This window comes from Chelonia mydas, chromosome 2, assembly GCF_015237465.2.
Source record: "Chelonia mydas isolate rCheMyd1 chromosome 2, rCheMyd1.pri.v2, whole genome shotgun sequence".
Classification (NCBI taxonomy): domain Eukaryota; kingdom Metazoa; phylum Chordata; order Testudines; family Cheloniidae; genus Chelonia; species Chelonia mydas.
Window position 1 is genome coordinate 142819468 of NC_057850.1, and position 15029 is coordinate 142834496.

The following is a 15029-nucleotide window of genomic DNA, read 5'->3' on the forward strand; positions in this document are numbered from 1 at the left end:
TTTCTCTTCATTGCCTATGATGTAACTCTGAGCATATGGCTGCATATATTTGTTTATTAACAACTAGAAATAAAGGATCAAAGCTACATTATTAGACAAAGGGAGTTTGGGGATTTCCTCCAATGCTCCCCACTCCCATTCTCCATCCACTGTATTGTAGTTTAAATAAACAACCAAAATAATCAAAAGTGCTGTGATTCAACTGCATTATTTTGACATACTGTATAAAATATTCAGAATTTTGCAGCATTTTAAAATACTGTGTAAAATTTTTAAGTTTTTGGTGCAGAATTCCCCCCTCACCCTTCCCCCTGAGTAAAACAAGGGATGTTCACAGCACATGAGTGGTATGACTTATTTCAGTAGTGCCTCAACCTGCACTTAGAGAGTCTCAAATTAATCTCTTCTAATTGATACTAGACACCACCAGTAACTCCTCAAAATGTCTAACTGGCCACAAAGAGCAAGATACAGCTGATTGCATTAAGAACTTTAAAATACACCTTCAAGACTTTTCCCATTGGACTTGCAGAAAGGCATTTGGCATCAATGTAAGCCCTTCTCCCCCTCAGGTATTTATGCTGCTTTCATCTCCATGGTATCTGTGTCTCTCTCTTGGCACCCAACAGAAGAATATAACTCTGAAGAATTTTAAACAATTGTTCTTTGAGTCCCTTCAAGGAAGTTTCACATTGGACATCCTTGTTGCCACCAGGGGGCCAGGAATATCTTCAGATACTCACCCAAGATCATTCATATCAGAGAATGTTTAGTACTGCTAGACCATCGAAGAGCCAAAGCCTTTCCCCAAGAATTAAAGACAGCAGTCATGACTGCTTAGTATGGACTTTTTATTAATGTACCCAGAACAGCTTTTAAAGACTGAGACAAAATGGTCAAATAGACAATGGTCAGCTCCTCCGGCCCAGTTCACCTTAACAACTGCAGCATGGAGCCCCATCAACATCAGCAGGTAGAAAGGGGCTTTAAACTAGGGACAGTAGGGGTCATCAGAGATCCTAACTGGGGCAGACATATACTATTTTGATACTGGCTGATGTCCAAATACTTAACTATACGATTGTTGCCAGTCAAATGCAACAGAGCATGGACTCAGAAACAGTGATCTATCATGACACTCACCTTTCCAGAACGGGAAGTTTAAACATTTTCTTGAAAAAAACCCTCCACATTTAATTTAAATTTTATTTTATCAATACCGAAATATTAATCAATGAACAAAATATATATGCTTCTATACAGGAGGTCAATGCAAACAAAATGTACTAATGCTTATTATTTTAAACTTGGGTTTTTGAAGGCATACCTCAGAAAAGTTTTCGCTAGTGTTAAGTGAGGTGTAAGTAGCAAAAAGTCGTCAATTAACCGTATCAGCACTCTGGAATTAAAAAAAAAAAAAGTTAAACAAATTTATATTTAGTTTGAAAATATTCTTTTCTTCTATGTTGTTCCTAAAGTGGATGGCTATGGACTAGTGTACTTATTCTGTTTTTATTCACAAAATGAAAGCAAGCAAGCAATATGATCTCCAAACTGCCTACAAAATATTTCAATGAGAATTTCCCCCATTGTTACATTGTTCCCGCAAGTGTTTGTCTATTCTTCAGATGCTACAGAGGCACAGCTACAGCTCTAGTACCACAGTGTTCACACTTGCTACAGCAATGGAAGGGTTCTTCCATCACCGTAGTAAACCCACTCTCTCAAGAGGCAGTAGCCAAGTCAACGGAAGAATTTCTTTTGTCAGTCTAGTGGTGTCTACACTGGGGCTTAGGTCAGCTTAGCTATATCTCCCTGGGGTGTGAATTTTTCACTCCCCTGTGTGACGTAGCTAGGTTGACCTACATTTTAGTTGCAAGCAGGCCTAAGTGTACAAACACATATACACACACACACACACATATACACTGTGACAAAGTTCCTCCTCTGCCTTGGTGGGTCCTGCACTTATTGGCGGATTTGCTCGCCTCAGAGGTTCACGGCAGCCCTCAGTTTGGCCCCTTTTGTGGCTCAAATCTGCCGTTCACTCAGTTAGTCTCATCACTGGCCAGCATGGGGAAAAGGAAGAAGAACAATCCCCGCAGTCTCTGCTGATCCACCTAGTGGATTGGGGAACAGGCCAGAGACCTTCCCCTCTGGTGTAACCCACAGTCCAGGTCAACTCCTCCAGTATCAAGTAGGGAGTTGGGGGAATGGAGGGATGGTCCGCCCTCTACTCCGGGTCCCAGCCCAGGGCCCTGTGGATTGCAGCTGTTTACAGTGGCTCCTGTAACAGCTGTGTGACAGCTACAACTCCCTGGGCTACTTCCCCATGGTCTCCTCCCAACACCTTCTTTATTCTCACCACAGGACCTTCCTCCTGATGTCTGAAAATGCTGGTACTTCTCAGTCTTCCAGTAGAACGCCTTCTCACTCTCAGCTTCTTGTGCCTCTTGCTCTCAGCTCCTCGCACACACACCACAAACTGAAGTGACCTCCTTTTTAAACCCAGGTGCCCTGATTAGCCTGCCTTAATTGATTCTAGCAGCTTCTTGATTGGCTGCAGGTGTTCTAATCAGCATGTCTGCCTTAATTGTTTCCAGAAAGTTCCTGATTGTTCTGGAACCTTCCCTGTTACCTTACCCAGGGAAAAGGGACCTACTTAACCTGGGGCTAATATATCTGAGTTCTATCACTCTCCTGTAGCCATCTGGCCTGACCCTGTCACAATACACACACACACACACACACACACTTTTAATTAGCGAATTTTGCCTATAGTGAACTTTAATTAGTGAACCTGGGAACTAAAGCATATCTGTATTGTAGTCTGCCATAATGCAGGGTCACGTACAGATAGCTGGAACAGATTTTCATATATGACCATAGCAACTTACTTCTCATGGCCACATAAAAGCACAAATTAAGACTGACTGACCAGTTTAGGGATGTTTATCTGCTTGATGCCTGTTCTGTAATTTCCTGCAGACAGAGGATTTCAGATTTCCAAAGCTGTCAATCCAGTACTAAATTGCATCATCACTAAAGCTGAGATTTTTAAATTCAGTGGAAATCTGACACCTAACACTTTCAGATTACTTTGAAAATCTCAGCCAAAGGGCCAGATTTTTAACAGTATTTATATGCCTAGAGATGGAGATTGGTGCATAATGGGATATTGAAAAGCACCTCGGCTCTTAACTCCTAATTCTCACTCAGTCAATACATAAATCTTTGACCACTCATTGGCATTTTAATTAACCTACAGGGGGCCCTAGAAGACTTAAGGAGGCTTGTGCAATGGGGTATTGATGGGTTACTAGCATTTGTGGAGAATGGGTATGAGTAGAAGTCTACTAGCCTCTTCACTTCTATGCCATTGATGTGGGCATCCTAATATTTAACAATGGGCTGATGCAGTTACCCAGGTGGAGTGATACTCCTGCGCATCTCCTAAAGTTCACAGGAGAAAAGAATACACAGGGAGATTATAGAGGCTAGATGGCAGGGGCAAACCTTATGGAGCTGAGGTATACTCCAATAATGACCTGTGACCCTAATTTGGCTCATTAGGGATTCAATGATCCTGTTATGGGTCAACTGGGCTGAGTAGCTTATTAAGGACGGGAGTGAAGGGCCCCCAAACTCCACCGAATAGCTTCCCCTAAAGATCACAGGATAGAATCTGTATTAGGAGACCACCAAAGGGCCTCCTAAGATTCAGGAAGGGGTGGACCCTGATAAGCATTTTAAGACTAGCAGGTGTTGGTGTATGTGCATAGGTGTGGGAGGGCAGAAAATCTCTTTACATTCATGAGGACTAGGATTTCAGGAAGCCCTCAAAGAGCCTCCTAAATCTCAGAGGGCGATGGGCTGCAAGACTCCCAGGACTCATCATGCCAGGTATGCATAATACTTGTGGGAAGAGACTGCGGGACATCTTACAATCCTCCTAAACCTGTAGCATTGGTGGGTACCTGGCAAATCTCCTAAGGCTCAGAGAGTTGATATACTTACCAAGGCAGAGCCTCCTAAGATCCACAGGAGCTGGGATCCCTTCATAAGGACCATGAAGGACGTAATATTGAAGCTCCCTTCCTGCAGACCTCAAGAAGGGAATGGGGGCGTGGAACAACTTTCCCTCCAGCCCCTTTTGCTCTTCACTCCCATGTTACCAGTTAAAGACACTAAGGAAATTCCTGCACAAACCTTCATTATGGTGGAGTTAAGGCTGCAGGCACATTGCAGTGGTTTGAATGGATATCATTTTCCAAGAATGAGAACACTGATATTAAAAGCAACAGTGTTAGAAACCCAGGAAAATTCAGAATTAAGATTAAATTTAGAGAAACCCCCAAACTTTGGAAAGTATGGAAATTCAGTTGAGGCAGTCAAACTACCCCCACTCTGTCCCTACAGCGAGGCCCTCAGAAAATCAGAAACTCATATGATTTTACCTATCCACAATAAACAGTTTCATTTTACCAGTGACCACAAGAACTAAAATGCCTTAGTACTAATGGTATAGTAGTTGGGCCATTTTATGGATTTGGTTCTCCTCATAAATAGCAGACAAAGGAATTTTACAAATTCCTGATTAGACAAATAACATATTTAAGGAAATTAATTTGTATGGGCTTGGTCCTGTGAGACACTAAGAATACTTAGCATGCAGCAAGGTCAGGGCCTAAGATTCCTTGGGGAGGCCAATTGTTTAAGTGTCAGAAACAAACCTAGTATATCCCCTATATACTAGTTTCATATCCCTAGATAATGAAATTAGAGCTCTGACATGAAAACAGCAAAAATTAGCTTGCTGCCAAATCATCTTAATTAGTATCTCAACCATGCATGAAAAAATATGAAACAAAATGTATTTAAACTCTAATGTTTTTGTAAGGTAAATTCCCAACCCCTTTCTACCATATATAAAGGTGATGTGTAGTAGCTCCACACAATTGCAGTGTGATCAACCAAACTAGTGAAGAACCTGCTATAAACGGGCATGGTATTCGAGGACTCCAATAAAGATTTTAATTACTGACTTAGTGTGTCTGAATATTCCATCCTCACTGTGTTTTATTCAAATCTATAATTTTATGCAGCTTTTAGGGGAGGCAGGTTAAAATTCCTTTTGTGAAACACACAAGACATTTTGGATAGAGTAACTATATTAAAGATGTGACACACTTTGGGATCTACTGATGAAGACTACCATATAACAGCTAGGTATCTTTATTATTATTGGCCATTAGATTTCACAATTCCTTGAGAATTGATGATTTTCTCCAAAAACAATGGATCTGTGTTGCTTTGAAATGGGGCTAACACTTAAAGAAGCATTGTAGGTAAAGCACTGGGAAAAGCTCAGAAAAAAAGAAATTTTTTGTATGGTAAAAAAAAAGTTTAATTTGCATATCCTATTTTATACGTAGAGTATTTGTTATGCCACTACTGCAAAGATTTCTCAAATCTAACATCAGAGGGGTAGCCATGTTAGTCTGAATCTGTAAAAGTGGCAAAAAGTCCTGTGGCACCTTATAGACTAACAGACGTATTGGAGCATAAGCTTTCGTGGGTGAATACCCACTTTGTCCGATGCTTGTAGGTGTGCACACCTCAATTGCTAGAAGAGGGCCTCATCCTCCCTGATTGAATTAACCTCATTCTCCCTAGCCTGATTCTTGCTTGCATATTTATACCTGCCTCTGGAAATTTCCACTACATGCATCCGACAAAGTGGGTATTCATCCACGAAAGCTTATGCTCCAATACATCTGTTAGTCTATAAGATGCCACAGGACTCTTTGTCGCTTTTTCAAATCTAACAGAAAGTCTGAAAAGAACTATGCAAAGTAACAGCACCATAGAAGTAATCAACCAAAATATAAAAAAAGAAAAATTACCCTACCCATCTCGCTGTATTCCACAGAATAATTTGTTTTCCATGTCTCCATAGCATAAACTGCAAAGCAGAGTTGATAAAATAGAGCCCTGCGGAATTCCACAACACTGTAAGTAGTATCTAATAAATAAGCAGAATGTAAATTAGAACTGGCAACAGAAAACTTCAGTTAGCCATGAGAGGTTTATTTACAATTTTTATAATCATACGAAAAGGTAAGCAATATAGCCAAGAAACACATACGGTTAATATTAGACACCTGGAAGACTTATACACTTATATATTCCTTTAATGTTTAGTTTTTTCTTCTAAGAACACAGGCATGTGAAGTTCCAAAGCTGACATCAGGAATTAGTTATTCTAGAACTTTTTTCCTTTGCCTAATTGTTAATTAGTCCAGTGATTTACACATTTTAAATCACTGGAAGTTCTAAGTTTATAACTGACCAAAAAGCACAATTGTCTTCTATTTTCATATATCTTCAGATCCACACTTCACCTAACCATTTCTCTTATGTCTTCTATAGCCACAAAATTTATTTTTTCAGACAAACAAAATGTGACAATATAAATATGTAGAAGATATAGAGGATTGCAGAAACCTTTATAACAACTACTGAGTAACTTCTGAACACTATCTAGACCCCTTGGATCAACTGTTAACTAAAAAGTGAAAGGACTTGAAGTTCACACTAACAAGTTACTCGTTAAATTAGGAAATTAAGGGATGTGTACAGAAGTAATTAGTTGTTCTCTTAAAACATTTTTCATTGCTTAAAATATTTTTATAATAATTATTATCCATGCTTCTCTGAACAAATGCTGCATGTTCAATACTATATTTAAAAAAAGACAGTGATACCTTGGTTAATTAAAGCAAATTTTAAAAATGAAGAAATTTTCATTCCAGTTTAGAAAGAAAACTCAAATTGCAAACAAATGTTGTAAGTATTATAAAATTAAAATACATAAAAACTTAAGCTCTTGATAAAAAAGTCTGAAAATTGTAATAGTACCTTTGTTTAAAAAAATATAAATAACCAAACATTGCAATTTTCAATTCCCACCACTAAAATCATGATGCATGTCCGTACCAATGATAAATTAAACTCATTTAAAATTGTATAACTTCAATTATTTATTGAACAAATTCACAGCCATTCTATATGAAAACAGAAGACAACAATAATTTTCATTCACTTCAATCAACTTCTGTCTCACAGCATCACCCTGCATAGTTTCCTTAGGCCTTGTCTACACTACAGGGAAAAGTCAATCTAATTTGAGTTACATGAATAGCATAACTCAAGTTGATGTAGCTTAGATCTACTTACCGTGGGGTCCACACTATGTGATGTCGATGGGAGACACTCTCCCATTGACTCCCCTTATTCTTCTCAATCCGGTGGAGTACAGGAGTCAATGGGGGAGTGATCTGTGGTCGATTTAGCGGGTCTTCACTAGACCCCCTAAATCGACCGCCGATACATCGATTGCCACGCATTGATCCCCCGGTAATTGTAGACAAGCCCTTGGAAACTCCTTAAGACTCCACATGTGAGAGGGTCAACATTTATATTTGAGAGAAATGTGTCAAATGCTGATTTTCTAGATTCCCTCAGTGTAGCATTATCTTGCTGGGTTACATTTTCACCTTTGGACCACTGAAAGCCTTTCTATTATTTTAACCATGATTAATATCAATACCTAACCAGCCTACAGATCCCAGCATACCCCATTTGTTCTTTGTAAAAACAGTCACAACATTAGCTTCTTTCTAGTCCTCTGGATCTTCCCATGTACTCCAAAATTTGTTAAATATCAGCATCAGTGGCTTATGGCAGCTACTCTTTAATCCCAACATCAACCACCATTTTAACTCTGAACTTTAAACCAAAGACAAAGTAGTAGGTGGCTTGCAAGCACTTGCTTTGTGAACATGATACACATTTGCTACCTAGTGGCTACAAGTAAACTCTGAGAAATTTTGATAAAATAAATGCAAAATCTACAGTATTACAGCATCTTTAAAACTAGATAGAAAAGTTATATAGTTACAAGTAGTTTTAATAATTATCACATTTGCATTTACCCCCGATCTCACCCTTCTAAACAAGCCCAACTGAAAAAGGAGGAGAGTAATTTTTGCACAGTAGGGAACTAAAACAAGATTAGTAAAACTGTGTTGATGTTGCCTTCTTCCTAGTAGCCACTATGAATCTCCAAGATCTTACTAAGCATTTCTGATCTCTTTCCTTTGCAATTGATTCACTTATTTTGTAAGTGGTTCTGACTTACAGCAAACAGCAAGATGTTTTTAAAATGTGCATATTTTCATTTGAAAGAAACAGAATTTATTATGTGAATAAAAAGTTTCCATTCCAAGACCATTCATGCTTTTATAGATTCTAACCTAAATTAAATGACAACTGCATTTCAAACTAAGGTCAAGTAACATATCCCATCTAATGAAAGCTAGTTAAGAAGGTTACATCCTTAGTGCCAATTGAAAGATTTTTGGTTGACAGAGCAGAATGGCAGAGATTGATGTTTCTTTTCATAAACTCATTTACCTGCCCTCAATCTCCAGGATGTTGTTATGGATCATTTGCAGAAAAAAAGCAAACAGGCTGGAGCTTGTTTCATTTAAAGAAAGGCTCTAAAAAATTTAAAAAAGGAAAAGATGTTATCCTAATTAATAAGGAAGAACAAGTTTTTGACTTTCAGCATATTTTCAGTCTCAATTTAAAGTATCAAAAACTCAATAAAACCAAAATTTTAGACTCTGTATTTAAAAATGCACCACACACACATTTGGAAACAGATCAGAATTCACAATTTCTGCAACATTTGCATTTTTAGCAAAGATGGTAAGAGATGGTGAGAAAGGCCGGTAAAATGTCTAAGAGTGATTTTAAAATGCATACAGTGACTTATTACAATAAAATGGGATATATAACATCCTAGAAACGTCACTGTTTTACACATGATCATTTATTACATTTATAATAGTCTATAGCATACTACCAGAATCTGTCATGCTCTTCATGTTCTGCATCTGGGTCTGTCTGCACGTGGATTTTCTGGTCTTCCAGGCATGCTGCAAAGGGGTGAGCTAAGGTTTGCCTGATACTTATGGGCAGTCCTCTTCTTTTAATAATATAAACAAAGCCTTTGTATAGTGATAGCAACAAGGCACACCACACCAACCCAAAACTTCAAAATTATGTAAATTGAAAGTTAAGCGAAAAGCATCCTACGTACACTGACATTTTCACATAGTCTAGAACACACCAACACCCCATGAGGCTTTCACTTTTATCAATCAAATACAAAAAAGGAATACTGAGAGCACTCCTTAACAGGGGGACCTCAGTAGCATTAAGACAAAATAACTGCCTAAATACATAGACTGTGTAACAATCAGATGCACTGATCTTTCGATACAAAAGTATACAAGATCACAGTTAACTTTTTGCACAACAGCACAAGTCTAATGAAGTACATATGGCTTCTTGGTATGTATAAGATACTCCTTCGGGAATTCTGCGCCACTGCACAATGCAGAATTTTGCAAAATTAACATTGTTCACACAGAATTTCCTTTCCCCCACAGAAATGGGCTGCCGTGCTGCTGGCCACCACTAGGGGCCACTGGACCCAGCAGAGCCCAGCATACACACAGAAGACACTGTCGGGGGAGGGAACTAGTTGGTTCCTGACAGCTGCAGTTCCCAGCATGCCCTGCGGGAAGGAGAGGGTGGCACGCAGGAAACACCGTGCAAACCTGGGACTGAGCATTAGGCTGTTTCTCCCTCTGGATCCCTGGGCTCGGGAGGGGGCATGGCTGGGCTCTGAGGGGAAGGAGGTGCAGATATCTGGGCAAGGGGGACCCCGCAGCTGGGCTCTGGAGGGAGGAAGCGGGCAGAGAAACAGGAACTAGGTTGCCATAGGGGTTTCTTTAACACTCTACTCTTGCGGCGATTTTTTTTGTGTCAATATTTTTACAGATGTAATTGTTGACAGGTATTTAGAAATAAATTACCAAAATAATTTGAACTGGAGTGATTATGTGGTGTTATTTTGACAAATAAAATGTGCAGAATTTTAAAATATTGTGTGCAGAATGTTTTAATTTTTTGGCGCAGAATGCCCCCAGGAATAAGAAGAGATGGAAGCAAAAGTTTGATGAGGTGTGTTTTTGGCAATGTGCAAATGACAAAGAATACCAGTGACTTTTTCCTTAACTTCTGGTTTTCACGCTTTTAAGGTTTTGGGTTGGCAGGGTAGAACTTGGTGCAACCTTAACTGTCACAAAATGAAGTTTTTATTTGTATTAATTTCCTAATTCTTTTTATACAGTATTGGTGTCCCTTTGTTCATAGCTCCCCCAGGTTAGGGAGAAGAGGGGAGCGTTTGAAAGCAGAAGAGTTATCCCTGGGAGCACGGAGGGCTGGGAGCAGCAGGAGAGATGGGAGTGGAGTGTGGAGGATTAGGACTAAAAGAAAGCTGGGGAGCATAGAGGTTGGAAGAAAAGAGAAGGATGCAGGGGACTAGCTGAGAGCAGGAGAGGGAAATGATTGGGCACCTGGTACAACTGGGGATTGGGAAGCTGGGAGGAGGAAGGGAACTATGGTGTCAAGGAGTTGGGGGAAAGAGTTTATCTGTTTGTCTCTATTGTGAGTGCCACAAGTTGTAAATATTGCAGCCTCTGAATTCTACACAGACAACAGTTCATCATGTAAACCCCTACATGTAGCGCTATGTTGACGTGAGTTGCTTCCTAAGCAAAATAAAATCATCATACCTTTAATGCCACACTTTCAAAGATTATTATTCTTTAAAATTACAACAGAGAAAAACATAAAATTGGTATTTGTGTAAACTATAGATATATAGTAATCGACATCAGAGGTTTATTGTAGAAAAGACAGTTACCTTTTCCGTAACTGGTGTTCTTCGAGATGTGTTGCTCGGGTCCATTCCACAGTAGGTGTACGTGCTCGCCATGTGCACCAGTGCCAGAAGTTTTTCCCCTAGCAGTACCTGTAGGGGAGCGCCCCAGCGACCCCTGGAGTGGCGCCACCATGGCACGGTATAAGAGGCGCTGTATGCCCCCCACCCTCAGTTCCTTCTTGCCAGACAACTCCGACAGTGGGGAAGGAGGGTGGGATGTGGAATGGACATAAGCAACACATCTTGAAGAACACCAGCTACGGAAAAGGTAACTGTCTTTTCTTCTTTGAGTGATTGCTCATGTACATTCCACAGTAGGCTACTTTCCATGAAAGGTGGGACCAGGAGTATGTGGCAAGTGGCTCATATGGAGGCCCTGCCAGCCTGGCCAGAACCAAGTTCAGGTCCCACTGTGGAACCGGGGGCCTAACATAAAGAAAGAGGCGATACAGCCCTTAAGGAATCGACTGGTCATGGCATGAGAAAATACTGCGTGTCCCTGAACAGGCAGGTGGAAGGCCGATATGGCTGCCAGATATACTTTGACGGACAAGGGCACTAGGCCTTGGGCTCTGAGATGAAGGAGGTAATACAGTACAAGCTGGAATGGGGCAGCCACTGGTGAGACGCCATGATCAGCGGCCCACCAGGAACCTTGACCATTTTGCCAGGTAGGCCTCACGCGTGGAGGGCCTCCTGCATTCCAGGAGGACTTGCTGGATGCCCTCCGAGCAGATCCTTTCCCCTTGGCCTAACCATTGAGCAACCACGCCGTAAGGTGGAGGACTGCAAGGTTGGGGTGGAGGAGGCAACTTTGGTCCTGAGAGAGAAGGTCTGGGTGGGTTGGAAGCGGCCACGGGGGTGCAATGGGCAGGTTCATAAGAGTCCCGTACCAGTGGCGTCTGGGCCATGCCAGGGCAATCATGAGGATGCAAGCCTTGTCCGTCTTGATTTTTTCCAGGACCTTGCTGATCAGTGGAATTGGAGGAAAAGCATAAAGCAGCTGACTCAACCAGGTCAGAAGGAAGCATCGGAAATCACGCCCTTGCCCAGGCCCCTCCTGGAGCAGAACCAGGGACACTGGTGGTTCTGCCTGGTTGTGAAGAGATCCACTTGGGGAGTGCCCCATGTTCGGAAGATCATATGAGCCACCTCTGGGTGTAGCGACCACTCGTGTTGGGAGGAGAAGTCCCGGCTCAGGCGATCTGCTCGAGAGTTCTGGATCCCTGGTAAGTGGTGGGCTTCCACGTTGATATTGTGGGTGATGCAGAAATCCCACATTTGGAGGGCTTCCTGGCAGAGGGCTGAGGAGCGGGCCCTGCCTTGTCTGTTGATGTAGAACATCAAGGCCTTGTTGTCCGTGAGAACTCTGACTACCCTGCCCGTAAGGCATGAGCGAAAGGTCACACAGGCCAGAGTTCTTTGACATTTATGCGCAGGGCTAGTTCCTGCGCAGACCACAGGCCTTGGGGCTGGAGGTTTCCCACATGGGCTCCCCACCCCAAGTCCGACGCATTGGACACCAACTCTGCAGGCACCACCTCCACCGCTCCCAGATGAAGGAGCTGCCTCACCTCTTGCTCAAGTAGGCTCTTGTGAGAGGAGTCCCTGAAGAGGGATGGCGAGGAAGGGCAGGTAGGTGGGGTAGAGAGAAATTGGAGGGTATAGTTCCGGGAAATGGTGTTGAGGACCCATTGGTCCTAGGTCAGTAGCGACCACTCCGGGAGGAAAGTACAGAGACAGTTGGAGAAGGGTAGGTTGGGCAGATCTCTGGTACAGACTGGTAAGTCGTCCCTGGGCGTCCCATCAAAACTGGTGCTTACCGGCCTGCTTGCCATTAGAGGGGCCAGGCTGGGGGGCAGGCCAAGACTGCTGCTGTGGATGCTTCTTACAGTCTCTGGATTTTTTATAAGAAGGTTCATATCGGGAGTGGGTGGCTTGGCTGGGGGCCTGCTGAGGCTTGAACTTGGTCCTGGCTGGGGCCAGGACATAGAGACCAAGAGACTTTAAGGTCATACAAGAGTCCTTGAGACTGTGTAATTTCATAACCATTTGCTCCGCGAACAGGGGCCTTGCCTGGAAGGGGAGGTCCTGCAGGGAGCTCTGTGCCTCATTGGACAACCCGGACAAGAGGAGCCACGATGCCCTCCGCATGGAGACCGCAGAGGCCAGAGTTCTTGCTGCTGTGTCCGAGGCTGCCTGAGGGGCTGCTCTGGCAGCAGCAGTGCCCTCCTCCATCAGGGCCTTATACTCCTTCCTATCACGCTCCTGGAGGGAGTCCACAAACTTTGGCATTGAGCCCCACAAGTTAAAATCATATCTGCCCAGCAGGACTTGGTGGTTTGCCACCCTCAGCTGGAAGCTTGAAGAATAAAGCTTTCTACTAAACAAGTCCAGCCTCCTCGACTCCATATTCTTAGGGGTGGGAGCGGGCTGGCGTTGATGCTCCTTGTGATTGACCGCCTCGACCACCAGTGAGTTGGGGACGGGGTGGGTATAGAGACATTTGTGCTCCTTGGCAGGCAAGAAATACTTCCACTCTGCCCTCTTAGATACGGGGGCAAGGAAGATGGGGTCTGCCACAGGGCAGTGGAGATTTTTGCCATCCCTTCGTGGAGAGGAAGGGCTACCCTAGCCAGTGCTGTGGCTGAGAGCACATCAAAGGGGAATCCGAAGGCTCCTCCACCTCTTCAGCCTGTAAGTTGACGCTTGAAGCCACCCTTTTCAGGAGCTCTTGGTGGGCTTTTGTGTCCTCCTGGAGAACAGGAGGAGGCGGCGCCATGATGGCCTCATCAGGGGAGGATGGAGACGTGGTGCTCTGAATCCCCACCGGTGCTGCAGTTCTCAGCTCTTGGTCCCCTTCTGAGTCTGGGGCTGCGGAAGAGCGCTCCACTGACCCCTTCCTGGGAGGCTGAGAAAGGGAGGGTGACGGTCTGTCTGAGGCCCTGGCTACTGAGAGGGCCACCAACGGGTGCTGCGTCGGGGCCCATGGGGTCCATTGGTACCAGAGCACTGGCCAGGGAGCCTGGTGCCACTGCACTTGCTGTGGCACTGTCGGGGCGGGCTGCCCCACTGGACTCGTCTGGTCCACTGACTGCCAGCTCCTAGGGGAGGCTGGGCTGGTATACAAATGACCGCTATACAGGGCTGGGGATGAGTAACAGTGTCATGAGTGGTGCCGGGCTCGAGACCTTGAGTCTGGTGCAGACGAGTGGGAGTACCGTCTGTACTGGCTGCTCTGCGAACAGCTCCGTTGGGTGGATCTGCGATGGCTGGTTGTTGGCGATCTACACCTGGGGCTACAGGAGCACTGCTGTGCCGGGGACCTCAACCGGGGCAAAGAACGTGAGCAGCGTTGACATCAGTACCGTGAGGGGCTACGGTAGGTTTTTGGAGTCGGCAACGTCTGGTGCCATTGGTCCCAGTCCCGGCGGGGCATGCTCTGAAATTGAGGCCTGTGCTCCCTCGATACATAGTGGTGCCTTGATTTCCTGCTGCACAGCACCCAGCCGGGTGGGGGTCGACAGGGACCGGTGCGGGCTGTGAGCAGGGTGGTCACTCTGCAGAGAGCGGCATCAGGAACCTTCCCTCGACCGTGAGCGGTACCGCCCGGGTGGCGACTGTGGCAGTCCAAGTGCTGGCTTGCCACTGGACTGGGGAGCCGCTGGGGTCGGTGCAGCCCGTACTGGGAGAGACATTACGTCTTGAGCTGCCTGCAGGGCCTCTGGGGTGGAGGGCACCTGTATGTGGTCACTGGCATCCGGGGAGGTCAGCTTGGAGTGGACTGGGCTACTCTGCTCTACTTGAGTTGGACACCACAAGGCTGAGGGTGATCAAGAGCTGCCCAGCGAGTGTCTAGTCTCGCCCCCAGCCTTGCCTCGGTGCCTTGACAGAGAAGTTCACTTCTTCATTGTCTTAGAAGTGTCCCATGGATGGGGAGCAGTGCGGTGCTCAGTGCCAACTTGGAGTGGTATAGCAGTGCCGGTGTCAGGGCCGATTCTATCAATATGGCTTGGAGCCATATATCCCGCTCCTTCTTAGTCCGGGGCTTAAACAATCTGCAAATTTTGCAGCGGTCGCTGAAGTGGGTTTCCCCAACACAGCGTAAGCAGCTAGTGTACGGGTCACTTATGGGCATAGGCCATTTACAAGTGTCACACAACTTAAA

At 44.2% G+C, this 15029-nt stretch overlaps 1 protein-coding gene across 9 annotated transcripts in view; it reads right to left on the reverse strand.

The window, feature by feature from the left end:
* The window catches only part of TERT (telomerase reverse transcriptase), a 133471-nt gene that overhangs the window by 71168 nt on the left and 47274 nt on the right, over positions 1-15029 (reverse strand). For 8 of the 9 annotated variants that reach the window (XM_043540299.1, XM_037893378.2, XM_027824049.3 and 5 more), the window contains 3 exons: positions 8479-8564; positions 5912-6025; positions 1328-1399 (listed from right to left, as the gene is read on the reverse strand). In XM_043540299.1, the coding sequence (XP_043396234.1) occupies positions 1328-1399; positions 5912-6025; positions 8479-8564 (272 nt within the window). The remainder of the gene's footprint in view (positions 1-1327; positions 1400-5911; positions 6026-8478; positions 8565-15029) is intronic. The other variant, XM_043540297.1, reaches the window with a different exon arrangement.